Consider the following 26,322-nt stretch of genomic DNA (forward strand, 5'->3'; position numbering starts at 1 on the left):
TTAGCCCCTTTATCAAATATAAGATAGTTGTAGTTTTGTGGATTGGTTTCTGTGTCCTCTATTCTATACCATTGGTCCACCCGCCTGTTTTGGTACCAGTACCATGCTGTTTTTGTTACTAATGCTCTGTAGTATAGTTTGAAGTCTGGTATTGCTATACCGCCTGATTCACACTTGCTGCTTAGCATTGTTTTTGCTATTCTGGGTCTTTTATTTTTCCATATGAATTTCATGATTGCTTTATCTATTTCTACAAGAAATGCCGTTGGGATTTTGATTGGCATTGCATTGAACTTATAGAGAACTTTTGGTAATATCGCCATTTTGATGATGTTAGTTCTGCCTATCGATGAACAGGGTATATTTTTCCATCTTCTAAGATCTTCTTCTATATCTCTCTTTAGGGTTCTGTAGTTTTCATTGTATAAGTCTTTTACCTCTTTTGTTAGGTTGATTCCCAAGTATTTTATTTTTTTTTTTTTTGAGGATATTGTGAATGGAGTGGTTGTCCTCATTTCCATTTCAGAGGATTTGTCGCTGATATACAGGAATGCCTTTGATTTATGCATGTTGATTTTATATCCTGCCACTTTGCTGAATTCATTTATTAGCTCTAATAGTTTCTTTGTAGACCCTTTTGGGTCTGCTAGGTATAGAATCATGTCATCTGCAAATAGTGATAATTTAAGTTCTTCTTTTCCTATTTTTATGCCTTTAATTTCTTTCATCTGTCTAATTGCTCTGGCCAGTGTTTTGAGGACTATATTGAACAGAAGTGGTGAGAGAGGGCATCCCTGTATTGTTCCAGATTTTAGAGGGAATGCCTTCAATTTTTCTCCATTCAGAATGATGCTAGCCTGTGGCTTAGCATAGATTGCATTTACAATGTTGAGGTATGATCCTGTTATCCCTAATTTTTCTAGAGTTTTGAACATAAAGGGATGCTGTACTTTGTCGAATGCTTTTTCGGCATCTATCGAGATGATCATATGGTTCTTATTTTTAAGTCTATTGATGTGATGAATAACATTTATTGATTTCCGTATATTGAACCAGCCTTGCATCCCAGGGATGAATCCTACTTGATCATAGTGTACAATTTTTTTGATATGTTTTTTTAATCCAATTCACCAGAATTTTATTGAGGATTTTTGCATCTAGGTTCATTAGAGATATTGGTCTGTAGTTTTCTTTCTTTAAAGTGTCTTTGGTTTAGGCATCAGGGTGATATTGGCCTCATAGAATGAATTTGGAAGTTCTCCCTCTTTTTCTAGTTCCTGAAATAGCTTGAAAAGTATTGGTATTAGTTCCTCTTTAAAGGTTTTGTAAAACTCTGCTATATACCCATCTGGTCCTGGGCTTTTCTTAGTTGGTAGTCTTTTGATGGTTTCTTCTATTTCCTCAATTGTTATTGGTCTGTTTAAGTTGTCTATATCCTCCTGACTCAATCTGGGCAGATCATATGACTTAAGAAATTTATGGATGCCTTCACTATCTTCTATTTTATTGGAGTATAAAGATTCAAAATAATTTCTGATTGTCTTCTGTATTTCTGAAGTGTCTGTTGTGATATTGCCTTTTTCATCCCATATGCTAGTAATTTGAGTTCTCTCTCTTCTTCTCTTCATTAGCATGGCTAAGGGTCTGTCTATTTTATTTATTTTTTCAAAGAACCAACTTTTAGTTTTGTCAATTTTTTCAATTGTTTCTTTTGTTTTGATTTCTTTAATTTCAACTCTGATTTTAATTATTTCTTGCCTTCTACTTATTTTGCTGTTGTTTTGTTCTTCTTTTTCTAGGATCTTGAGATGAAGTATGAGATCATTTATTTGTTGTTTTTTTCTTTTTTTAAGGAATGAACTCCAAGCAATGAATTTTCCTCTTAGAACTGCTTTCAATGTGTCCCATAGATTCCGATATGTTGTGTCTGGGTTTTCATTTAACTCTAAGAATTTTTTAATTTCTTTTTGATGTCTTCTAAAACCCATTGATCATTCAGTAACCTATTGTTCATTCTCCAAGTGATGCATGATTTTTCCTTCCTTCTTTTATCGTTGATTTTCAGTTTCATTCCATTATGATCAGACAAGATGCATGGTATTATCTCTACTCCTTTATATTGTCTAAGAGTTGACCTGTGACATAATATATGATCTATTTTTGAGAAGGATCTATGTGCTGCTGAGAAAAAAGTGTAACTGCTTGATGTTGGGTGGTATATCTATATATGTCAATTAAGTCTAGGTTATTAATTGTGTTATTGAGTTTTATAGTTTCCTTATTTAACTTTTGTTTGGAAGATCTGTCCAGTGGTGAGAGAGGTGTGTTGAAGTCTCCCATGATTATTGTATGGTGGTCTATTAGACTCTTGAACTTGAGAAGAGTTTGCTTGATGAACATAGCTGCTCCATTTTGGGGGGCATATATATTTATGATTGTTATGTCTTTTTGGTGTATGGTTCTCTTGAGCAGTATGTAGTGTCCCTCTTTATCCCTTTTGATTAACTTTGGCTTGAAATCTATTTTATTTCATATGAGTATGGACAGTCCTGCTTGTTTCCGCAGTGCATATGAGTGATATGATTTTTCCCAACCTTTCACCTTCAGTCTATGTATATCTTTTCCTATCAAATGCGTCTCCTGTAGGCAGCATATTGTTGGGTCTTGTTTTGTGATCCATTCAACTAGCCTGTGTCTCTTAATTGGTGAGTTTAAGCCATTAACATTTAGGGTTATATTGAGATGAAATTAAAACCTTCCACGATAAACAAAAGTTAAAAGATTTTGCAGCTAGAAAACCATCTCTTCAAAAAATCCTTGGCAAAACATTACAGGAAGAGGAAATGGAAAATAACAATGAAAACCAACAGTGGGAGGTAGGACAATAAAGGGGGGAAAATAATCAAAGAACAAAACAAATCAGGATTAGTAACATTAATAAACAAATATGGCTGGAAGAACAAACCATATCTCAGCAAAAGGAATTCTAACTGGGAAGTCCTCAACAACAAATTCCTTCATTTGGAAAATGGATCTCAAATAAATGGCCCACTATTGAATCTCAAGGGACTGGAAAAAATAAGGGAGGATTATGCCCCAGTTAGTAAAATTGGGAGAAAGAATAAAATCCTAAAGCTTCTCGAGAAGCTGGGATCCCAGGCATGAGCAACTGCAACCAGCTTTTCATACTTGCTTGTTATTGTTTTGGGGACAAAGGCAGGAAACTCAAGGGTGCCACACCAGTGAGCCCCATCCCCAGGTAGGATTTTGAAACAGGGTCTCACAAACTTGCTTACAACCTCACCTCCTGAGCTGCTGGAACTACAGCTGAACAACAAAAAGCCAGCTTTTCCAGGTGTTTTTGGAAGAGAATCTTTCAGGACATCAATTTGACCCACCTGTCCAGACCAATTAAAGAATGCTTTCCATTGTTTTCATGTGGGTTCTGGTTCTTTCTTTTTGAATATTTCTAACAGATTAATTAATTAATTCTATTCCAATTAAAACTTCCCATAGTGGTCACACCAATTTTAGATTTATTTATTTGTTTACTTATTTCCCTGATACCTTGGATGGAACCCAGGCCTTTCCACATGCTAGCAAGTGCTCCACCACTGAGAAATGTCCCAATCTCCCTGAGTTAGATTTGATGAAGTTCACTCATTTATCTAGAATAGCATGTGTTCTTGGTTTCTAGATTATGGAGGTAAAACTGGACAGTGTTCCAGAAGGGGCTGTAGAGTCTTTGGATACAGGTGCACAAATGACTCTGCATCTTTCAGAGGCCAAGGAGAAAAACGCAGTCCCCACTTCCTGACCCAGCCACCCTTACAACCCAGGTCCTGTTTGTTATGACATCCTACAGTTGTGTGCTCTCTCACAGCACAAATCAACCTAGAGTCAAAATATGAGGAACTCAAAGAGAGGTGAGTGCTTTATCCCCAGGCATCTGAGAAAACAAAGTGCCCTCACAACCATTGAGTGTTCAAGGGGTCTGGAGGCACCAGAATATCTTCAAGTCCCATTTTAGTCATGATAACTCTTAAAAGAAACACATGATGACAGATCTCATTATGCAGATTTCCGTTGACTTTATTTGATCCTACAATCCAACAAATTGAATGTCATTCAGAACCTTCCGCCTGCCCCACACGTGCAAGCTAGACTTAGAGCCCAAGAAAAGAAAGTGCCATAAAGAGGGATCAAGGTACAAAGATCACTCTGTGGGTGACAGAGAGGTCGGCTGTGCTTGGTCCAGACTCTGCTACCAGTTCCAAGAGTGAGCTGCGCTCTGTTTACACATCAAAGTGGGTTCCAGTTCACTATGTGTGGGGGATTATTCAAGCCATAATTAAAACATATCCACAGGCAGCTTTAGAACACCTCAAATGAAGACTGAGTGGACCCCGTTCTCATCCTTGGATGGGAAACTAAGGCTAAGGTCACTCCACAACCCCACCAGCACAGTCCTCAGTGGAAGGAAGTGTTAGGGCAAGATCTGTCAGTTATGTGCAACTCCCGCCCCACCAGAGCTTGTAATTGATTCAGTTTCATTTTGAAATATTTTCAAGTGTTATCTACCTATATGATTCTACTATTTTACTGAAAGGTAATTTGGATACCTTCAAGGGGCACCACTAGTTTAAATGAGGACAGACTACCTAGGTGGATGACAGGCAAGGTTTGGTGAGGCCCAGAGGCTCTGATCAATGTGCAGCATGGACACCTCCTGCAGGCACTGGAAGTGAGACAATTGGGCCTGTCTTGTGCACAGATGCCCTTGCCCAGCAGATCCAGAGATTGGGACCTGAGTTTTCTGGGTCTACATGGAGACCCATGAGGAAGGGCCAGCACTTAATGTCTGGGTGGCACTGAGGTCCACTGAGAAGAGGTTTTCTTGCAATGGCTCATGTTCAATGCCTACGTAGAATGTTCCAATCCATCTGTGTGAATCTGCATGTGTTAAGCCACAGAGTAGCCACATATCATGACCAGATTTCTGTTTGATACCTTGACTTCTTGGGGCTGAACCTCACTGTTCACCAAGTACTCCATGCCTTCTTTCTCCACAGCACCTGGAGAATCCCAAGGTTTCATTAGGAAGCCAGGAAAATCCAGTGCAGAAGACGTCAGAAGACTAACCTTGAGATTCTGTTCATTTCTGACTATTTATGGACCAGCCATGAAGCACAATAGCTTCTTTCTGTGCCCATCAAGCCTAAATCCCATTCTAGAAATCCAGGTCCCTATGTATGTCTCTGTAAAGACACATGTCCTGAAGGTCCTATCCTCTGGGGGCTTCCCTCCAATGGAGCCCCCTGCTGTACTTTCCTTTCCCCATCCACACTTCAGGCAATGTCTGAAATGGTGGGCTCTGTGTTCCCTATAAGGTGACCTTACATCCTGCTTATACCTCCAATTGCCTAGAAGTATGTTTTTGAAACCCAACCAACTAGGCAGGTGTTGGACAGGAGCAGTGAATGAGGCCCTGGTTATACATGAACTTGTAGCCACAACGGCGACAGGGGACAGTATAGAACACAAGGATGTTTGGCTGCCTAAAGTCCCTCACTATTGCTGTCAGCTCAGCACAGAGTTGGGAACATCTCCCTGGGTGGATGGTACCCCAGGCATCATAGCTCTCCACAGGGGTAGGGTACAGCTCTATGCTCAACTGGCTCAGCCTGGCAGTGTGAAGCAGCAGGTTCCTCAGGGTTGACATAGAGAGGCAGTTCCCATGGAAGCTCAAGATCACAAGCTGGGAGCAGTGGCTCAGGGCAGGCAGGAGAGTCTGGAGGTGGGAGTCAGTGATCCCACAATCTTCCAGGTCCAGGCTGTTCAGGGTGGTTGCAGTGCTCTCCAGCAGGATTTGGAGGGGCTCCAGACTGAAATTGGTCAGTTTTGTGCCCCTCAGTTCCAGGTGTCTGAGCTGTCTGGTGTTTGGATATCGGGAAAGATAATTCCAGTCAGAATCCGACAGTGGGCAGTTGGTTATTGAGAGGGTCTTCAGGGGGTTCTTCAGGTGCCTAAGGAAAAACCAGAAAGTTAGTACTGAGGAGCAATGTCAAGGAGGGAGAAGAGAAATTTGCCCAAACCCAAAGTCACCCTGGTGATCTGGTCCAAACTTAGAATGCTGCCTTTTGCAGAATCTGGTCATTCACATCACCCCATGTCAAGGTGAGCCTTTCACCACATCTCCTGTGAAAAGATGAGTCCACATCTCTGTGTCCCCTCCTCACTGCCAAGCAGAAAGTCACAGGTCTGGCCACAGGAGGTCATGGGGAGTCATGTATGAAGGACAAATTTGGGCAGGATGTAACAAAATCCCCTGGGGTTAACCCTCTGAGAGGCTCACACCCTATATCCTCAGCAAGATTTCCACCCCTGCTCCTGACCCTTACACCCAGGATCACTACCTGGAGTTCAGAACAGCCTTTCCCAGGTGGGTATAGAGGCAGGTCCTCTGCTCCCAGCTGGGGATCACAGAGCTTTTCTGTTGATGGGTGTAAGTGTGGGGGCTTCCCTCCTTCCAAGCCCTCTTCTCTACCCACTTTCCACCACCTTATTTGGACAGGCCTCCCATGGAGGAAACATCAATCCCATCCCTAGCTCCTGTCCCTCCCAACTGGATTCCCAGCATGGTGGCACTTCCCAGACTATGGACCCTCCTTTAGCAGTCTGCTCCAATGCACATTATGGGATCTAGCTTCAGGATCGAATAGGAACAAAAGGATAGGCGATTTAACTTCCAGTGTCTTATTAACCATGAGAGTTTCAGTGGCTGGTAGGTGCAAATTTCCTGTAACTGGTGTGCAGAGGGTGCTCTCCCCCATCTTACTCACCTCAGCACCTGTTCCAGGTGGCCCTTGAGGAGGAAGATAGCATTGGCACAGAACTTCCGCAGGCAGTCCATCCTGAGGAACTGCGAGGTGAGCTGGGCGAGCAGCTGCTCCTGCTCCTCTTGGGAGGTGTAGGCAGGCACATAGACCTGGGAGACAAGCAGCTTCCTCAGGTTCCTCATCTGGCCCAAGAAAGGAGCAAAAGCAGCCAAGCTGGAGGCCGCCCAGGTGCAGTGCACTTCCACCTTCTGGATAGAGTCCAGCTGCAGCAGTCTCAGGACCTTCCTGGTGTGGCTGGTGGGTTTCCCAACTATCTTCAGCCTATTGCAACACAGGTGCAGCCTGTCCCTTCTCTGTGTGACCCACTGGAACAAGTGGGTCAGGGATTCATCCAGGGGTCTTTTTCTGAGGCTCAAGTCTATGAAAACCTTGAAGGGTGGCTTAGCTGCCATTGCTGGACCAAGTTTCAATGTTTGATTCTTCTTAATGTCCTCTGGTGAGCAGGTGTCAACCACGGCTCCAGACCACACCCTCCAGAAGTTCTGGGGAACATTCCGCAAATCCAGCACCTGCAGTTTCCACCTCCTGTGGGGACGACAGCAGAGTCTCAGCCCTGAGGCCCCTTCCTTCCCCTCTCAGCTGCTGCCCCTGCTCCACGTCTTCCTTTTGTCTCACTTATCTCCATCCACTTCCCTCCAATGCAGCCTGGTGCCCCCACTTGTACAGACTGAGGCAGGGGCAGGTACAGCCTCCTCCTTCATGGGTCACCACAGCTGCCACAAGCACCTCCACATCTGGAAGCCTTTCCCAGATGGGGCTCAGCATGGCCAAGGCCTCTCCACCCCTCCTTGCTCTCAGCACAGGAAGCCTGTGGTGCACAATTCAGCACCCACTCTCCCTGCCTATACCCATTCCTTCCCTGGCCCCGAGGGTGCTCCCTTCCAGGCCACCTGGGTCCCCCTCACCTGGGGTGATCCTGCTGGGCAAGCAGCATGTCCAGCCCTTCCAGGGCCACTCGGATCATCTCAAGCTGTGGCTTCCTCATCAGGGCCCCCAGGGGCAGGCGGGTGAAGGGCCAGGCCTGCACCATTTTCTTCAGGACCTCAGTGTGTCCCCTGCTGAAGGCCTCCACAAAGAGTGGTGGGAAGAGCTCTATGGGCAGGTCCTCCAGATCCAGGACGGCCCTGGACTTGTCGCTCAGCAGGCTGCGCCCTGCCAGCTCCAGCAGCGTGGGTGGGGACTTGACGCTCATCCTGGGGAGTCTGAAAGAAGAAAGATCCTGGAATATGGTCCAGAGAAAAGGCCACTATCCCATCCATTGCCAGCCTCTGGGAAGGGGGTACTGGGAATTCTGTAAACACACCTCACTCTTATGGGTGAAAGCTTTGGATTATTATGTTGTCCTTTTAAAAGGGAAATTGGAGTGTCATGTGACCTAAACAGTAGGCTCCTAGATTCAACAACTATATGGCTGGAAATGGACTTGCCCTTATATGGGTGACATTCGTTTTAATTTTTTTAAAAAATGAACATTTATAAAGCTTATGGCCATATTATAAACACTTGGAAATTACAACAGAGTCTCATGGATATCTGTTACACATGTGAGATTCTGCCAACTTAGGGGAATGTTGAAGAGAACAAACAGATCAGAACAGAGTCTGTGAACTGTTCCATGAGATCATGTGAAGTTTTTGTTTTAATTTGTTTAAACAAATTATAAAAGTACAAAACCATCTAGGCCAAAGAGTATACTCTTTTAGGGGCCAATATTGGCGACTGAATTTAGGACACTCAACCACTGAGCCACTTCCCTAACCCTATTTTGTATTTGAGATGGAGACAGGGACTTACTGATTTGTGTAGCATTTCGTGTTCTGAGGCTGGCTTTGGACTCTAGTCCTCCTGCCCCCTCAACCTCTTGAGTTGGCAGGATTATTGGTGTGTGCCTCCACACCCAGCAAAAGAGTATAATTTATAGGCACACAATATAAATATTTCCATCATCAGAAAATAGAAATGCAATCAATTAGAATGAAATAGGAATCCAATCTCCTTGGTGAAGAAAGTGGCTGGGGCCCGAACTGGGCTTGATGCTCAGTGACACATAAAAATTAATAAATAGTGACCTGGGGATATACCTCTGTTATTAGAGTGCTTGCCTCACAGGTACAAGGCCCTGGGTTCAATCACCATACCACAAATCAATAAATAGATAAATAATTACATTATATTGTTCATATAAACCTTAAAAAACAAAAATTAAACAAATCAATAAAAGTTGGGCATGTGAGCCTAGACCTATAATCCCAGGGGCTCTGAGACTGACACAGGAGGATCAAGGTATCAAAGCCAACCTCAGCAAGAGCAGGTGCTAAGCAACTCAGTGAGACCCTGTCTCAAAATAAAATACAAAACAGGGCTGGGGATGTGGCTCAGTGGTAGAGTGCTCCTGAGTCCAATACCCGGTACTTCTGAGTTCAATACCTGGCACAAAAAATAAAAAAAAGAAAAGAAAAGAAAAAAAAAGGAATTTGAAAGTGACATAAACCAAAATGGAAATCCTAATATTCAGCATAAAGGCAAAACCAAACTGAGAGGCAAAATCGAAGGCCTAAGTTGGTTCATGAGAAAAGACAGGAACAAAATTGTTCCTGAATCCACACAGGCGAGGAGGGAAGGCGCTGTTCCTTAGGACAGTGAGAGACTCACAGGATCTGGCCAGGTGTGCAGGTGCTCTGAGCTTCAGCAGGTCAGGATGTGTCTCCTTAGGCTGCAAGTCTCTTGTGCTTCTCTTCTGGCTCTGCAGAAGCTTTTATGGACCTCTCTGGCCACGCCCCCACCTCCATCTGATTGATCAGCATCCAATCAGAAAGCAGTATGTGATCACCTTCCAAAATCTCCACCCACTTAATAATGTTGGGATTTTCTTCCTTGCATTAGTTCATTGAATCTGATGGTCATGCAAGAGCGCAGAATCGGGAGATGTGAGAGTCAGCGATGACTTTGTCCATGCACTCCCCACCATGAACTCAATTTTGTCCATATTTGACCCTCATGTTTCTACTGTGAGATATAAAAGTATTTAATCCCTAATGTCAGGAAAACATTACTTGAAAATACCTTTCTCCAGGGATCTTTGCCTTATCAAAATTATTTGAAAAAAATAATTTTCAAAAATAGTTTGAAAATTCCAGAGAGAAAACAGCTTTTTGAAGACAGTAGTGTCATCCACAAAGATTATAGAATGGAAACCATGTTTCCCACAGTCACACAAGTGTCAAGTTAACTTGCAGCAAATATGAGCACAATAAGTTAGGTAGAGAACAAAGGAAGGTAGAATCAGTCTTCTAGACTTAGGGCAATATTTCTTCTGTCTCTTTGTACTGGGGCTGAAACCCATTGGCTCTCTTCCAGTGAGCCACATCCCCATTCCTTTTTATTTTTTTGCTTTTATTTGGAGGCAGAGTCTCACTAAATTGCTTAGCTCCTCCCTAAGTTGCTGAGGCTGGCCTCAAACTTGCCATGCCCCTTCCTCAAGTCTCCTGATGGCTGCGATTACAGGCACGGGTCACCATGCCCCATCAGACTTGGGAATGTCTGAAAGCCACTGAGGGTGGAAGCAGTGGGCAACTTGGGATGTTGGAGAGAAAGACACAGGGTTGGACAGCAGGTGTCCTTGACTTCAGGGAAGCCACCAATTAGAGAGCCTTCCTTCAGAATCAGGGACTGCCCCAGGGCATATCTCCCAGAAAACCTTTGCCCCAGGCACTTTCCAAGGCCTTTAGCCTGGGAGAAGAACAGAAGCAAAGGAAAATTTCAAGAGTCTGAGCAAAATGAAATTCTAAAATTCAGGAAGGAGAGACAGAAAGAGATGGAATGCTTGGATGAGCCATGTGAGGTGAGCACTTCCAGGGAACATGTAGAAGGAATGGTTTGATGGGTGGTGGTTAGACAATTGAATTTCTGTTTTTTCAGTCTGTCTTTGTTTTAGTTAGCTTTCTGGTGCTGTAACCAAAAGACCCAAGGACAACAACTACAGAGGAGGAAGTGTTTATTTGGGTGGCTTGGTTTTAGCGGCCTCAATACAGACACAGCACCTCCAAGTTGAGCCTGAACATCATGGCAGAAGCATGGGGCAGAGGGAAGATGCTCACATTACCAGAAAGAAGAGAGAGAGAGATGGCCACTTGCAGATACAAACTACACAGCCATATTCACACACCAAGGTCAGCTTCCTCCAGCCACAGCCAACCTGCCCCCATTATCTCTCAGTTAATCCCATCAGAGATTAATTCACTGGCTAGGTTATGGCTATAAACCAATCATTTATCTTCCAAAAACATTGTCACATGTGAGCTGTTAAGAGACACAGCATCTAATTCATGATGGTCTTTGGGGGTACTTGTTGGAAAATATCCATGCTCACATCATATAATCATATGTTAGTTGGATAATTACAATTGGCTAAGGTAATATTTGGTTTCTTTTTCACATAATACCTTGCCACAAATGAAACACATTTAATTTCATGTGTGTGTGCAGCTATATAGGATTAAGGCTACATCCAACATTGTCTCTGGTTTTTATGCTCTACAATATTTGAAATCTACACTCTGATTTAATTTTAAGTTTCTCTGGAATTTGTCTGTGTGTCACCAGCTAAAAGGGTGACTTCATGCCACAGCCCTGACTTCTCTTATTACCCCTGACTTGGTGCACAAGGCAGGTCAAAATTACAATCAACCTAAGTCACAACAGACAGTGGCTCTCCAAAGGACAAGTGTGGTCAAAATTATAGGGCAGGAATGCAGCACCCCCCAAAGAAATATGAGTCAGAGCCCCATCCAGGAGGCAAAGGGAGGCAGGGTGTCAAAGGCAGCTTAGAATCAATTATCACTGGCTCCACAGATTCAGTACCAAGGGTGGTCTCAGTTCAAGGACAATAGATGGTGTCTGGCCAGGTTTCCTCTTAGAAAACATGGGTGGGGGTGAGGGTTTGGGTGGATTTTATGCAGAGCTGAGGTTGTGGCTGACTGGTTTGTGATAGTTCCTGCCATCAGGCAGGGCTGCCCAGGGACCTTCCCTTCGAAGCACCCTGCTTCTGCTTCATCAGGATTTGACACAGTTACTGCCTGTTGATTTGAGCACCATTTATGTTGCCCCCTTTGGATGAAGATTTTTTCTCTGGATGTATCACATAATGGTTAGGGCTTGATTCTATCTCAGTGCCAGGATACACTTTTCCTGGTTGGTCCAGTCCCCCATTGGTGGGAATTAATAGATGACTAGGAATCAATGTTGAAACTCATTAAGCCACATTTGAACAACAAGGTGGGTTTGGAGGGAGTGGTTCTGAGTCCCTCCACCAGGAAATCACTTTTAAATTCAATTTTGCCTATTCATTAGGCCTTGGGTATCTCATCTCCAAGCTCCGGCCTTTACTGTTCTATGAAGAGTTAGACTTTTGCAGAAATTTTATGAGTACAATTGATCATTTTTAAAAAATATTTAGGCCCTGAATTTATGTATTTTTATTTTTTATTTTTTGACACTGGGCATTGAACCCAGGAGAGCTTTACCACTGAGCTACATCCTCAGCTTTTTTTTTTTTCATTTTTATTAGTTAATTATTTAGTTAATTAAATTTTTCATGAATTCAGTTTGGGTACCAAGGTTTGAACCCAGGGAAACTACACCACTGAGCTACATCCAGAGCCCATTTTTTAAAGATTTTTTCTTTGTTGGTTTTTTTTTTTTTTTTTTTTTTTTTGAGACAGGTTCTCACTAAATTACTGAGACAGGCCTTGAATTTGAGATCCTTCTGCCTTAGCCTGCTGAACAGATGGTGTTATGGGAAGTCCCTCCAGAAAGCACTGAATTTCAAATCAAAAGAGAGCTTTTCTTACCTGATTAGAGAATGTCACCCACCACAGAGTCTCAAGCTCTGTGAGAGGACAGCAGCTTCCTGATCCATCCAAAGACATTATAAGCACAATATGCATATCTCAGTGACTTGCTTATCCTCATGTAAATCTAGCCAACCATAGAAATTAAAATATTAATAAGTGGGGACTCTGGGCTCTAGGCGGGATCAAAATTTTCCAGTCAGTGAGTCAGCACATTAGCTTTGCGGTTCAGTTGAGCACGGTCCTGGGTTCAAGCAGGTGCTAGACAGTCACATTCTGAATTTGGGTGGGGGTCATCGGGATGAGAATCTACTTCAGTCATGTAGACCCACAATAGCATCAAACCCAGGATATAGCTCTCCACGTCCACCAGTGCATCCTGAGTAGGGTACAATTTGTGGGGTACAAAGTACAGAAATGCAATTTTTTAAAATAAGAAAACCGCTGCCATTTCAGTTTCTCAGAAACAGCTCTTATAACAGTCTCTCATGGAAGGTAGCAAAATGGAGTCTCAGGCCTGCCTATGAGAGTTCTTGCTTTATAATTGTCTTATCTCACTTTTCAAATTTTGTATACATCATCTGTATTTTTTACTAATCTGGAACCCATAAATGACAAACGTGTTGATTGTATTTATCACTTCACACCACAGCAGATAAGATTAAAAGTGTTCACCACCACACCCTGTTTTGAATTCCAATTTTGAAAAGATAGAGCATTTGCCTAGCATGCATGAGGCCCTGAGTTTGAACTGTAGCAACAATAAATATAGAAATGAATAAATAAATACATAGATAGATAGACAGACAGATAGATAGATGATAGACCTGTGTACAAGTAAACTTGTTAGTGGTTTTTGTCTTCTTAATCAATTAATCTGATTTTAGTTATGTTCAGTGCAATAATCCAGATTATAACTCTTTTTTTTTTAGAGAGAGAGAGAGAGAGAGAGAGAGAGAGTTTTTTAATATTTATTTTTTTTATTTTTTGGCAGACACAACATCTTTATATGTATGTGATGCTGAGGATTGAACCCAGGGCTGCATGCATGCCAGGTGAGCATGCTACCACATGAGCCACATCCCCGCCCAAATGATAACTCTTGATGCTAAACATTTAGAATCGTCATGGTTAAAAATCTGTTGGGAATTTACGATAACCAGTTATTAACAAGGTGATTTGATTGGCATACATTTTGATATAGTGTCCAGAATTATGTCTAAAAACATATGAGATTTTTTTATGAATTTTTGCCATTTTAATGCAAATATTAATAAAATATCTAAATAAATATAACTTGAAAAAGTTATGTCATATTTGACAGGACTTCCCCTCGTATCAAATTAGGCTAATTGCCTTAATGTCTCTCTTCTAGAAATCCCTTGAGCAAATATGGAGTTCTCTAGAACATCCCAATGTTAGGTCAAGGTCAAATGACAATGTAGACTTTGATCATAAAATGTTAGTCAATAATCTCAAAAGGTTTAAAGCACTTAATGAAACCTGGGGTCCCAAATCATTATAAATGATAAGTCATTTAACCAAAGTGATGAAAGATATTTAAAGTGAATACAGAAAGTTATGTCCTATGAAATAATACTTCAACTTTTAACAGAGATGATTTAGTTTTACTTTTCCCATGTAATCAGAGAACTTGATAAAACCAACTTGAAGCCTAAAATCTTACTCTCCCCTCCTCCAGTACTGAGCATTGTACCAGGGGCCAACTGCCCAGTTCTCTTTGGTTTATTTTGAAACAGGCTTGCCAAATGACCAAGTCTGGCCTGAATCTTGCCATCCTCCTTCCTCAGGCTCCTCAGAATCTGGAATTACAGGCATGGCCCACCTCACCTTGCTTAAAAGAGCAGCTGCTTGAGAGATGTTCAACTGGAACATTCCACGTGAAAGCCATTACAGTTTTTAATTGTCTTCAGAATCATTGCCCAGCAGTTTTAAAATGTGCTTGAGAATGAACCATAATAGAATCCACTGCAGTGCAGAAGAAAGGCTCTCCTGGAGTTTCTTGGAAGTTGCAGGTTCCATTCTGTGTTTTATTAATCTCTTGAGAGCCAATGATAAAAATCCTATGATCTTCTTTGGAAAGTTAGGAGTTTAGAAGCCATTTTTTGGTGTAATGTTGTGGTTTTGGCAGAGTCCTCCTGAAAGTCTATTATCAAACTATCAAGCTCAAGGACCTTCTCCTGCGTGGTCCCCTGCCCTCCACTTTTGTGAGGATTTTGTACATAAATTTCATTTTTATTCTGCAATCTTTCACAGTAGCATCATCAGCTGGGACACTGTGAACACGGAATATTCTAAGCCATTACATGGTCAGTCTTGGCTCCCTTGAGTTGTCTGAATCTGATGGCAATCACTTGGCATGCATGAGGCTGCTGGGCATGTGTGTGTGTGTGTATGTGTGTGTGTGTGTGTGTGTGTGTGTGTGTGCATGTAGTACCGGGGACTATGTAACTGGGGCAGTTTACTACTGAGCTACACCCCCAAACACTTTTTATATTTTTATTTGAGACAGGGTCTGACTATGTTGACCAAGCTGGCTTGGAATCTCTGATCCTCCTGCCTCAGTCTCCCAAGTTACTGGGACTGTAAGTGTGCACCTCAGTACCTGGCCATAGAGCATTTAAAATCCTCAAGAGATTACATTGCACCTGGGAGAAAGTGCCATAACTAAAAGGAGAATTATAGCCTCAGACTGCAAAATTCCTCTGGATGAATGTTATACAGATACCGAGACCCTGAAATAACTCTCAGACCACACATTGCCATTCCAATTAAGCCTTTATTGCTGGCCAGCAGCAGACACTCTACTCTCTAAAAGCGAGATGGTAAGAATAACATACCACCTTCAGTTATCAACCAAGTTTTAGACTCTGTAATGTGGAACAATACTCTAAAATAACAGTTGCTGTTTCACCAGAGGTATACAAACCTTCATTTGTCCAGTTAGTAGCTCTAGAGAATAAAACTTAACAGACATAATGTAACTAATATTTTAAGAAGTGTTTGTCATTTTAATAGATAAATCAAACTTTGGTTTATATCAGTACATTAATATTTGCTCTTAGGGAATAACCTTGAATACTTTTATCTAGTTGTATTACATTTATAAACAACTTAGGTATAAAAAAATTTAATATTTCTCCTTTATGTATAGATGTTTACATTACTTACTTAGAACCTCTTGTTTACTTAGATGTATTATAATTATGTTTTACCACACAAAGACTTTCTTACCTGGAAACATGTTTTTTACTAAATATATTTTTATATTTAGAAGCTTTTAATAATTTTTGATCCAGGGATCCCTCTTTTTGTTTATACCTTAAAATAACCCTTATCAATTTCTGAATTTAGATAAATTTATCCATTTTAATAAGAGGAAATATATTTATAGTACTCTAATTGAAATGCAGTTGAAACCTCTTGACTATTTGTATATAATGTAAAGTAAATTGAACTTTTTAAAAATTTACCAAAATATGAAAACACCAAGAATGCTTAAATATTTTACCTAATGGAATTTAAAAAGTTTGATTATTTGATATTACATTTAATAGTTAACATTTAAACTTGGTAAACCAATCAGATGTCTCTAACAAACACATCCATGATTAATTTCATATAGGTCATATCAAATTTACATTTTTTAAAAAAAAGATGTAGGACTAGTGCACTGAATAGCATATATAATTTTTCCCATTGAAGAAAAATCCTAGAGACAATGGATGTTAGACACTTTATAGACATTACCATTTTATTAAATGTTTGATCACCTAGAAACAAAACTCTGCATTAGTAACTTTAAAGACATTTTGACTTTTATTTATTCACCCAATTTCAATCGAACTTTTTAAATCATATGAAGCAAAAGTATTTGTATCCATTTTTTAAATTTTAATTTCTGAGCTCATATATCAATTTTTAGTACTAAATATATATACATGGCAATATATGTAGAAGGAGAGTACCCCAGTGCCCCTACACAAAACAGACAAACAAATGCCTTGTAGGTTATTTGTTAAAAACCTATTAGACTGAGAATTAACCCATGTAAATTGGCCTTAGAACAAAGCAAAATGTAATTAGAAAAACATATTAACCTACATGTATCAGAACAAAATTATGAATTTAACAAATATAGACTTTCAAAACCCTTCCTGTCCTTCTTCCTGAGGTGGTCCTGCTCATCAAAGGTGAAAAGAATTAAGGGAACATAGACAAATGACAGGGCCTTATTCCTACTTGAAGGAACTTCCCAAAGAGGAACTCCATAGGTCTCCTCAGGAGAGTCACCCAGGTTGGGGTCCCATTGTATGTTAAATATGAGAGTCCAGTCTCCATAATCCACTGAGGTGGGAACTGTGAGTTCTTTGGGAAGTTGGGGAGCAGAAGATATGTGTCAAAGGCAAGTGTCTCTGATATGGTTTGGATATAAGTTGTCCTCCAAAAGCCTCTGTGTTAATGCAAGAGGTGAAATGATCAGATCATGAGAGCTATAATCCAATCAGTGGATTAATCCATCAAATGGATATATTTCTCTCTCTCTCTCATGTGTGTGTGTGTGTGTGGGGGGGTGTATTCTGTTAATTAGCATGTTTTGAATCCTAGGTAACTATTGACAAAAGGCAGTTTCAGAAGCCCTCTCTGGCTGCTAAGGTCCTCTGACAATGACTGGTTTTAGCAGGGTTTCCATAAGTCAGGTAAGTGCCATCCCAACCAGAACACAATTCAACTTTCCTCCTCAGGGGTTTTCCTGAATCTTCTCCAAAGCTTTTGTTTGTCCAAGGCTTTTTCCAAATCCAAAGAGTCCTGTCCTTTCTGTCCTAAAGTCTTTCAGTCTGATACCTTGTCAGGACTCTGGAGATAATGTTATGACCCAAGCCACTGGAGTGAACAAAGGTGTGGGGGGATGACCAGAATGTTTGGCTGGGAAGTGCCCACAGAAGGCACATAGGAGACCACTCATCACCTGAATCTAGGGGAGAGCAGGGAGCTGGGGCTGGAGAGGTGGCCCCAGGCAAGGCTTGCTAAATGGCAATTGGCAGGCTAGGGCAGGGTTAGAAAATGGCCTGAGGTCTTTTTCCATTTCCAGAAGGCTGTTGAGAGGACCATGCTCCCTAGAGGGAATTAACAAGAAACAGAGACAGCATCAGAGGAATCATTGCCACCAAGGTTAAAAAGACTGGCTTGCACTTGAGTGACCATGAGCAGTTTGGCAGACCGTGGAGGTGGCCCTGGGCATCTTGACCTGAGGTTGCTCTTTTGCACCACGAAGAGGAGTAAAGCTTCTCCTGGGCAGGGAAGAAACCTACAGTGGCAAGGGTAGTAAGACTGGCCTTTGGGGGAGTTGGGGAGTTGAGGGCCTTGGTTCCCAGAGGCCACACGCAGCCAGGCTCTGCTTGCACCAGGGGTCACAGGAGCTCTAGTCCAGGAAGAAAAAACACCCAGCAGGAAAGCTAGATTCACCAACAAATAGGGTCTAGTTTTCTAGTTTTGTCTCCCCATTGCCCTCTAAGATGGCTCTACCCAGGTGCACCACCAGCCCCTACACACCTTCCAATAACACAAACAAACAGAAAATCACTTTTGGGAGTGGAGGAGATTGGTTTTGAATTAATTTTCATGGCTACTCTCCACAGTCAGTGCCAATCACAGAAAAGTGTAATCTGAAGCAAGAACCACCTAAAAATCAGTGTCAAAAGAGCCAGTAGGGGGCAGGCTTGTCCCAGTGTGTCCCCTTTCCTATCAAGTGACTTTCTAATGCTGGGTTCTAGAGCCAGATGTCATTGTGCCCAGTAGAGGGAATGGGCAGCTTGTACATGGAGTCTGCCTTAGGTCAGGGTTGTCCATTTGCCCTTAGCTATTGTTGTTTTCTTTCTCTCCTCATCCTCTTCCTCCTTATTCTTCTCCTACCCCTCTTTCTCCTCCCCATTCTTCATCTTCTTCTTCTTTTTTTTTTTTTTTTTTTTTTTTTTTTTTTTTTTTTTTTGGTACTGGTGTTTGAACTCAGGGTACTTAACCACTGAGCCACATCCCCAAGCTCTTTTCAATTTTTATCGAGGCAAGTTCTCACTAAGCTGATAATGGCCTTGTTAAGTTGCTGAGACTGGCTTTGAACTTGTGATCCTTTCTGCCTCAGCCTCCTAAACCACTGGGATTACAATCATGCCCCACCACATCTAGTTCCCTGCCCTGTCTTTGCTGAGACAGGATCTCACTTTGTTCTCCATACTAGTCTCAAACTCATGATCATCCTGCTGCAGCCTCTTGAATAGCTGGATTACAGACAGGTACCAACATGCTCCGGTTAAATGTAAGCATTGCTAAAAGCCACATATAGTATTTGAGAACATTTGCAAGTTAAGAGATGGAAAATGCTAATTTTGAGATGAGGCTCCATTGTCATATGTATCTTGTACATGTGACAGCGTGCCACTTTGGAGTGGAGTCCTGGGAAAGAAATAGATCAGAATAGAGTCCAGCGTATAAAAAATATTGTGTTGGCCACAGCAGAGAGGTGCGCACCTAAAGGGCGCCCTTTCCCTGGGCCAGCTGCAGCACAACCACTTGCCAAAGGCGGCCAGGGTCCAGGCCACAGCCGCAGCCGCACTCTGGCTCCAGCTGCCGCGAGAAGGGGAGGCGGTGGTCCCAGAGAGGCGGAAGCGGTGGTCCCAGTCCTGGCCTTGCTGGCCCGCACCGCCCCCCCCCCCCAACTCAGATAGAGGCCCTGGCCATGGGTCTGGGCGGATCTGGGGCTCAATAGAGCTAAGGGGGCGCTTGCCCACACAGCCCGTGCAGCCAGCTTACCAGCGCCTGGCTCTCACAGTGATGAAGAAGTTTAAATTTAAGGTGGACTTCGAGTTCCAGGAGCTCTCCTTGGTACCCTTAGTCAATGGCATCCTCTTCTGCAAGATGTGGCTGCTGTATGGCGGCAGCTTCACTGCAGAGTCCTCCAGGTAAGACGTCCTCCCTGCCTCCCGGTCCACCTGATCCCCGGAACCCCACCTGCGCATCATTGTCTGGTTGGTGAAAAGCATCCCTTCCCTTAGCCCCTTCGTTCCAGCCAGGCAGCCAGCCTCCTGAGCTCCTTGTCCTCCAGAGACCTGTCTGAAACCAGTCAGGAAGGTATCCATCAGCACAAAGTGCTCCACAAATGGGTTTATCTAGGCTGGCCTTGGCTTCTGCCTTCCTGGCTCCAAATGGTTCCTGATGACAGCTCTTTCCTCCCAATTCTCTAGGAATGGGAGAGATGGCCAAAGGGAGAGAGAGGATGCTTCTTGTTTCCCTTAAGCCATTTTCATATTTGTAAAATACAAAGTGGAATTGGAGCTGTTGTTTAAAAAAAAATAACCCCAGCTGCTGGATTTCCAAGAATCCACTCTAAACAGACTGTGCTTGGTGTCACTCTTCTTTCTGGTGGGCTAGGAGGGTTTTGAGCGCTCAGATTGAGGCTGAGGTAGGCCAGGTTGGCCTTAATTTAAGGCAACTGTTCCTAGCAGATGAGGCAACAGTTCATGAGACTATAGATTTCATCTCCAGCTCCCAACTAATGCTCATCTAATTACCTGTCTTGAAGTGACCACAGTGAGTCTCAATGTGGGGGACTTAGAACCATGAGGGAAGCCCAAACTCTGTGCTCATTTTGAAATGAGCCTCTCCCTATTTGCCCTGTGCACTCTTTGGGAGAGACATTAGTAGGTTCCAGAATGCAGCCAGGTGTGGCAATATTCCTTGAGTAATTTCAGGATTATTCACAGACTGACATATTTGCCCTAGGGTATTTTTTTCTCTTTTCAAAAAAAATAGAAAAAAAAAAAACGTTTATAACTGAATTTTTGAGTTCTTGAGGTCAAGGAGAAGGGTTAATAATCTTGGTTTAACCCACATATAGTGGTCACAAACTTTATTTTCACTCTAAAATACTGTACTTTCTTTTTTATCTATCATCCCTTAAAATTATAAAGGAAATAATGTCAATGGATTGTGGAATTGGAGCCAGAAAATTGTCCACTGTGGCAATATTGAAGTCTATGGGAGCCCGATAATGTCTGGTTGGCTAAACCAAAGGATGTGCAAAGCACTATTGATTCTCAAAATTAATAAATAGTCCACTGAGGACAATTTTAAAAATTAAACTTTGGTAACAAATCTGAGTATATTCAGCTATTTTTTAATTATAGTAGATAATTTTTAGCACACCTGCAAGAGAATAATGAATGGTGCAAATAATATATATATATGTGTGTGTGTGTGTATGTGTGTGTGTGTGTATGTGTGTCTGTGCATGTGTGTGAGTGTGTGTGTGTATAATACCAGCTCCCAAGTTGCAGAACAGCGTATATCAATTTTGAATGTATTGTAGGTGAAAGTGGTAGTCTTGTTTTGCTCCTAGATTCTACTACCTGGAGCACTTAGGTGAGTACTCCTGGCTCAATGGTGATACCTGGTGGTAAGGACACTTGCTGGCTACCTTCTTAAGTCAGTTATTTAATCATTTCAGGCAAACATGTCCACTAGGCCTTTTGAATATAATTTTTTTTTTTTTTGCTACAAGGGCTTGAACTCAGGAGTAGTGGACCACTGAGCCACATCCCCAGCCCTATTTTGTATTTTATATTTATAGCAGTGTCTGGCTGAGTTGCTTAGCACCTCACCTTTGCTGGGGCTGGCTTGAACTCACGATCTTCACAAAATATACTATCCTACTTAATTCTCACAGAAAGCCTAGGGATCCACATTTTGTGAATAAATGATTTAAAATCCCCACAGATGATATGTGTAATGCCAAGATTCTGATACAGGTGTAACTTCAAACAGGGTGATGCCAGATAAAGGGGGAAAGTGTGTTCTGTGCTGAAGAGTTTCTAAATAGGCAGTTTCCTAATGATTTTTTTTTTTTTTTTGGTGCAGTGGGTATCATTTGATTTGTCCTCTGCAAGACTTGGAAATGAAAAACTATCCTGTGATAAGCTTCACCCTTTCTCTTCCAATTAAAATCTGGCTTTAATCAAGGTAAACACAGTTAAACATATTGCTTGTTTTTTTTTTTTCCTTTTTTTTATCTTTTAGGCTCTTTATCATCAATTCTTTCTTTCTTTTTGTTTATTTTCCTTTTTTATCTTTTAGGCTCTTCATCATCAATTCTTTCTTTCTTTCTTTTTTTTTGTTTATTTTTGTAGTTGTAGATGGATAGAATGCCTTTGTTTATTTTTATGCAGTGCTAAGGATTTAACTCAGTGCCTCACACAGGCTAGGTAAGTGCTCTGCCACTGAGCTACAGCCCCACCCCTCCTCCTTAGTTCCTTTCATTACAAATTAGTTTTTATGGAAAAAAAAGAATAGTGCCTGATACAGCCAAGCAAACAAACAAAGAAACAGAGTTTGAGGAAAATGATTCAAAATAAGAATTATTTGCCTTTGAAGTTAGGTAGAGAGAGTTAGCATTAAGCTAAGAACAAGAGTTTGAAATGAGGTAGGTTTAAGTGTAATTCTAGTTCCACCATGGTAGACCTGGATGTGGTTACTTAGGCTCTCGAAGTTAAAAATCTGTAAAATTGAATCTGTCACTAACACTTGAGGCAATTTTGAGGATTTAGTAAGCTGATGTGCCTAAGATACCCAACAGTGCTTTGGCATCTGGTTTGCACTTAAAGAGTAGATGACGAACTTTTTCAAAAAGGTCTGCTTGCTTTAGATGTTATAGTTAATTCCTTTTTCCTGACAAGTACAAAAATGTTGATTTAAGAAACATTCCTCATTTTACAAGGGAAAAAAGAAATCCTGAAATACCAGTGGTAAGTAAATTATTTCAAAATTGCATAACTCTTACCTAGTGGATGCCAGTTTAGGAATGCAACTTTGATTAAATGCTAGGTTTTAATTTCTAAAAATCCATTTGTGGGACCCTTTTAAATCAGAAACATTAAACACTGTAACATTTCTCCAATAAATATGTGAAACCAATAATATGTAAATGATATAATAAAGCACATTCAAGACTGCTCTCTTTAGAAAGGTTTACCAGGTTGTTCTTGGCTAGTGTCTGGGAACCTGAGATCTAAATATTTCTATACCTGATATAAAACTTCATCTAAATGATACAAGCTGCTTAATGTGCCTAGACTGCACAAAGTGTGATTCTTGATAAACACCTTCTGAGAGTCATGCATTTGGGTCCAAATTAAGCAAAGGGTGCTAAAGTAACCAACCTAATAAAAACCTTCAGCACTGAGTCTCTAATGAGTTTTTCTAGTAGACAACACATGTGACAATTTGATGCTAAAGAAATTGTGCCTGAGTCTGCTTTGTATCCTGTTGCTGTAATAAATCGTAGCCATAATACAACTATATGCTGAGTCCTGTGAGTTCTCCTGAGGAATCACCAAACCTAGGGATGGTCTTGAAAACCCCCCTACATGAACTAGTGTGAAATAATATTTGTTTGTTAGAGAAAAGTCTTGGAGATATATAGAAAATTCTCTGTCTCTTACACACACATACACACACTTGGCTTTGTATAAAACCTAAACATGCAGATACTTCATTTTTCACCAAATATTAATTGTGCATTTACCAGTTTCTAGCCATTAGAAACTGTGAGAAGTACAACAAATAAAGAGTCCACAAAAAATTACCTCAAGTTAAAAAAAAAATATATATATATACTTATTTGTCAGTAGGAGACACTATGACTTGCTGCCCTGTTCATGGGTGAGACAATATGTGAGCGTGAAATTATAAAGGAAAAGAGTTCATTTACAGCTGTACTGGTTACTGAAAATTGTATTTGCATTTCAGTTGAACATGCTAGGAGGATGAATTTGCATTGACAAGAAAGTGAGGTGGGAGGACAGCTTGAGCAAGACACTCATAGAATTGGTTCTAGATCATCCTGATTCCACAGAGTTCATATGGAGCAAAAGCAGAAGATTAGAAAAAGCCTTTGAATGCCATTATAGTTTGCTTTCCTCTGCTCATAGGATAAAATTCAAGCTAGGATTCTTGAACTGAGTTGTAGTATGATTAAAGTGATATTTGAGCTTCCTGGGAGGCTGATGCTTTTGAATTCAAGTGATAAGAGATGAGATGAGGAGACACATTAGGAGCCTATTAAAATAATGCAGGCAGGAGCTAATGAGATCCTGAACTCAAGTTTCTCATATGAGTGACTGATAAATGAAAATGCTGTGATAGATCCCTTGATGCCAGGATAGAAATAAGAAAGTCCAGAGAATTCTTTGTTTTGTTTAAGGGGAATATTGTATATGGTTGTAGAAGACATGAAAACTTAAGTTGATAAAATGATAAGATGATACATTTGGAGGTGACAGTGAGTCCGATAAGCAGTTGAAGTCACATTTATTGTGATACATGTGTTTCTTAAATTCTAGTCTATGGGAGCCATACAAACCTGCTTATTCCTCATTTAGGTCTTCCTTATACTGTTTTGGCCTTTTAGTGATTGTTGGTGAAAATTAATATTAGAAGGATCCAGTTTCTTAAGGGAATGTTTGCTCAGTGAAGAGGTTAAAAAGAAATAAGACTAGAAGGTATTTATTTGTAATGAATGATGTTGTTATTATGATTTTGGTACTGGGAATTAAACGCAGGGGTGATTAACCACTGAGCCTCATCCCCAGCCATTTTTATGTTTTATTTTGAGACAGGGTCTTTCTAAGTTACTTAGAGCCTCACTAAATGCTGAGTCTGACTTTGGACTTGGGATCCTCCTGCCATAACCCCCCACACCCCCAGTCATTGGGATTACAGGGGAGGGCCACCATATCCAACTATAATTGTTATTAAAATGGTCAGGGTAAATGGTTAAATTTTACATAACCATAATTATTATAACATTTGGAAAATACCTTGTACAATTATATTGGTCTATTCAGCTGAAGCCAAATTCTTGCATAATGAAATATTTTCACATATCTCTTAGACAAAATATTATATTTTTTGAATATTTTTAGAGTTCTTCTTTTGTAAACATTTAAATCACTTTTGAAGTTTTATTAAGACTGTCAGGATAAATTTAATTCTGTTCTGTTTAAATAAAGGAAGAAATGTTTTCTACATATTTTAGGCCAATGTTTTCCTATTTTTTTCACCTGTGTGAGTGGGTGGGTGCTAATAGGTAAAGTAATTTTTCAGATTTCACATGAGTTTTGGCAAAAACTAATGTGAATTCAGGGAATGCCCAGGAATCTATTGAGCACTTCTGTTTATTAGATCTTTTACTTTGTAAACAAGCTAAAAAGATTTCTTTCTTTTTTGTCAAAGACTGCCTTTATGTTTTCAAGATTTTATTTATTTAACTTGTATAACAAATATTTGTCTCTTATTTTAACTAAATTATTTATTCTAATTTGGTATACATGATGGCAGAATGCTGTTTATTTCACATGACACATATAGAGCAAAATTTTTCAAGTCATTGATTGTACACAAAGTATTTCACACTGTTTGTGTCTATGTACATGTATTTAGGGTAATCATGTCTAACTTATTCCACCATCATTCCTACCCACTGTGCCCCCTCCCTGTTTTCAAGGTTTTAATTCACTGAATTGTTTATTTCTTATTACTAATTTTTCCATACTTCAAAAGTAATATAGACTTATGTGGAAAACTTAGAAAAGCAAAAAGAAAAGTACAAAAATTGCCCATAAATGAACAATCCAGAAATAAACACTATTACTGATATTTTGGTGTATGACTCAGGAAACTCTATCAATCCCCACATATACATACATACATAGATGTATATTCCCAACGTCTCCACAATCATCAAATTCTTTTAAAAGAGATCATGATACATTTTTTTTACTTCTACATCATTAAATATTAAATGTTAAAGTGCTTTAAAATTAGCATACTATAGCGATCCATGCATACCAATGTTTATAGCAGTGCAGTGCACAATAGCGGAGTAATGGATCCAGTCTAGGTGAACATTAACAGATGAAAAGATAAAGAAAATGTAATATATATAATGGAATTCTACTCAGCCATAAAGAGGGATGAAATCATGGCATTTGTGAAGTAAAAAAGACTCAGAAAATCAAGGGCAAATGTTTTCTCTCATATGCTGAAGCTAGAGCAAAATAAGTGGGGAAAGGCAGGGGGCCCATGCAAATAGAAGGAAGACCAAAGTAGTAGAAGAGGAGGATTGAAGGGGAAGGAGGAGGGACTGTAAAGGGGGGGATGCAGAATAAATTGACCAAATTTATGATATGAACATATATGATTGTATCATGATGAATTCCACCTTCATGTGCACCTATAAAGCACCAGTTTCAAAAACAATAAATACATAGGAGGAAGATCAGTAGAGTTGAGGAAGGGAATAGAGACAGGGAAGAGGGGAGGGAAAGAGGAAGTATCTGGGACTGAAATGGAGCAAATTGCATTCTAGTCATGTATGATTGTATCAGAATGAACTCCACTATTATATATAATGATAATGTGCTAATAAAAATGAAAATGTTTTAAATATATGCATATCATTCTATTTTATTAATTTCCATGATTTATTGTAGCAATGTTTTTTG

The 26,322-nt window shown here is 40.6% G+C and overlaps 1 protein-coding gene and 1 pseudogene across 2 annotated transcripts in view; one reads left to right on the forward strand and one right to left on the reverse strand.

Annotated features, from left to right (window-relative positions):
• LOC308655491 (rho GTPase-activating protein 29-like) overlaps positions 1-26,322 on the forward strand; it is a 631,986-nt pseudogene that overhangs the window by 420,820 nt on the left and 184,844 nt on the right. The gene's annotated exons all lie outside the window — the stretch shown is intronic.
• Positions 5,453-8,091, reverse strand: LOC308656783 (PRAME family member 12-like; the record flags this gene model as incomplete). The annotated part of the gene is made up of 3 exons (XM_081308149.1): positions 5,453-6,026; positions 6,843-7,424; positions 7,805-8,091. 3 exons carry the CDS (start codon positions 8,089-8,091, stop codon positions 5,453-5,455), a joined length of 1,443 nt encoding a protein of 480 aa, XP_081164275.1.

This window comes from Spermophilus citellus (assembly GCF_964194105.1).
Source record: "Spermophilus citellus genome assembly, chromosome: 9".
In the NCBI taxonomy this organism is placed as follows: domain Eukaryota; kingdom Metazoa; phylum Chordata; class Mammalia; order Rodentia; family Sciuridae; genus Spermophilus; species Spermophilus citellus.